The 1,392-nt window shown below is 56.5% G+C and overlaps 1 protein-coding gene across 8 annotated transcripts in view; it reads right to left on the bottom strand.

Moving 5' to 3' along the window:
* Positions 1-1,392, bottom strand: part of Adarb1 (adenosine deaminase RNA specific B1) — a 73,586-nt gene that overhangs the window by 10,127 nt on the left and 62,067 nt on the right. For 7 of the 8 annotated variants that reach the window (XM_015478857.2, XM_048803784.1, XM_015478858.2 and 4 more), the window contains exon 9: positions 1,169-1,350. In XM_015478857.2, the coding sequence (XP_015334343.1) occupies positions 1,169-1,350 (182 nt within the window). Of the gene's footprint in view, positions 1-695; positions 789-1,168; positions 1,351-1,392 lie in introns of all 8 variants that reach the window. The other variant, XM_048803787.1, reaches the window with a different exon arrangement.

The following is a 1,392-nucleotide window of genomic DNA, read 5'->3' as shown; positions in this document are numbered from 1 at the left end:
TGGTGGCTGTGGGGGGTGGCTGGGTCATGGGGGTACTGCCCTCAGAAGGGGTTGATGTAGTTCTTGCTGTACCCTGGTCAGTTCCTCAAGAGCCAGTTGTTAGTAGAGGGACCCCAAGTTCTGCTTCCTCCCTCACAATGAGATCTCTTCTGCACAGACTTGGCTCCTGCACTTTGGTTCCTTCTTGTCTTGTAAGATTCCCTTGCCTCAGGCTGAACATGGGGCTGCCCAGTCTTACATTGTAGCCTCCAAACTGTGAGCTATCGACCTCTTTTGTTTATAAAGTCTGAGGCTCCAGTATTTTGTTATAGCAACATCACATTGAGGGCAAAGAGTGGAAACCATCTTTAGCATCGTGAGGAATTCACACACCAACACACAGCACGACACTCCAAGCTGCAGGGGCGCTCCTGGCTCAAGGTGCCATAGCCAGTCCCAGCACTCAGTTCTGTTCTTGAAGAAGAAGGTTATGGTTAGGGAGCTCTCAACTCTGAGCCCAGACAAGCTTCGTACTCCCGTATCCGGCACCCTGAAAGGGCCGCACCTGCTCTCTCCACGGAGGCGTGCTAGCGGCCAAGCTCTCAAACAAGGCAGAGACACGCACACCACAGAAGGCTGTTTTAGTTTAGGGTTATGGTTTTAGTTCTGAGCATCAAAAAGTAAGTAAGGTGTTACTTTTAAAAGGGTAAAAATACCTTAATTGTGTCCTTTTAAATAAGGGTGGGCTTAGAAGTTAAGACCCTTGAATTCAAAAGCTCCTGTTCTCTTTACTGTCAGCCACTGACATTCTAAAAAAAGAGAAGAAACCAGCAAAAAGGGCGTGAGAACAGGAGAAGCCGCTGTGGAGAAGGCCTGCCAGTCATGCCCGCCTGCCAGGCTCGCCACGTGGCAGGGGCCTGGCACCCGAGGGTGGACACCCATGGCTGCCCCAGCTGGTCAGTCTGGGGAAGCCGACACTGACCCAGCGGCCACAGGGGCAGAACAGGCCTGTGGTGGGAGAGCACGAGGCCCCTGCTGGCTCCTCTGGGAACGCAGGGTCTGCGGCTAGTCAGAGCCCGCGCCCTGCAGAGGGACAGGGTGAGCAGAGGCCCGGCACCTCTCCTGCCAGGCTGGGCAGCCGAGGCCTGAGGACCCGAGGCCTCGGGGGCAGTGAGCGCGGGGTACTTGCCGCTGAGCAGGGGCTTGTTGAGGGTGTAGAGGGGCGGCAGGTCCTCGATGTTGGAGATGCGCTGGTACATGGCCCTGGAGAGGTGGTCGCCGTGGTACAGGCTGCCCAGGATGATGCTGGAGAAGTAGACGGGCTCCACGAAGATGCTGAGCAGGGAGCCCTGGGTGCCCACCACGTTCCAGCTGCAGGGAGAAGGACAGCGCTCAGTGGCACCCGCCGTGACC

This window comes from Marmota marmota, unplaced genomic scaffold (genome assembly GCF_001458135.2).
Source record: "Marmota marmota marmota unplaced genomic scaffold, marMar, whole genome shotgun sequence".
Lineage (NCBI taxonomy): Eukaryota > Metazoa > Chordata > Mammalia > Rodentia > Sciuridae > Marmota > Marmota marmota.
This window is presented reverse-complemented; position numbering and strand designations above follow the sequence as displayed.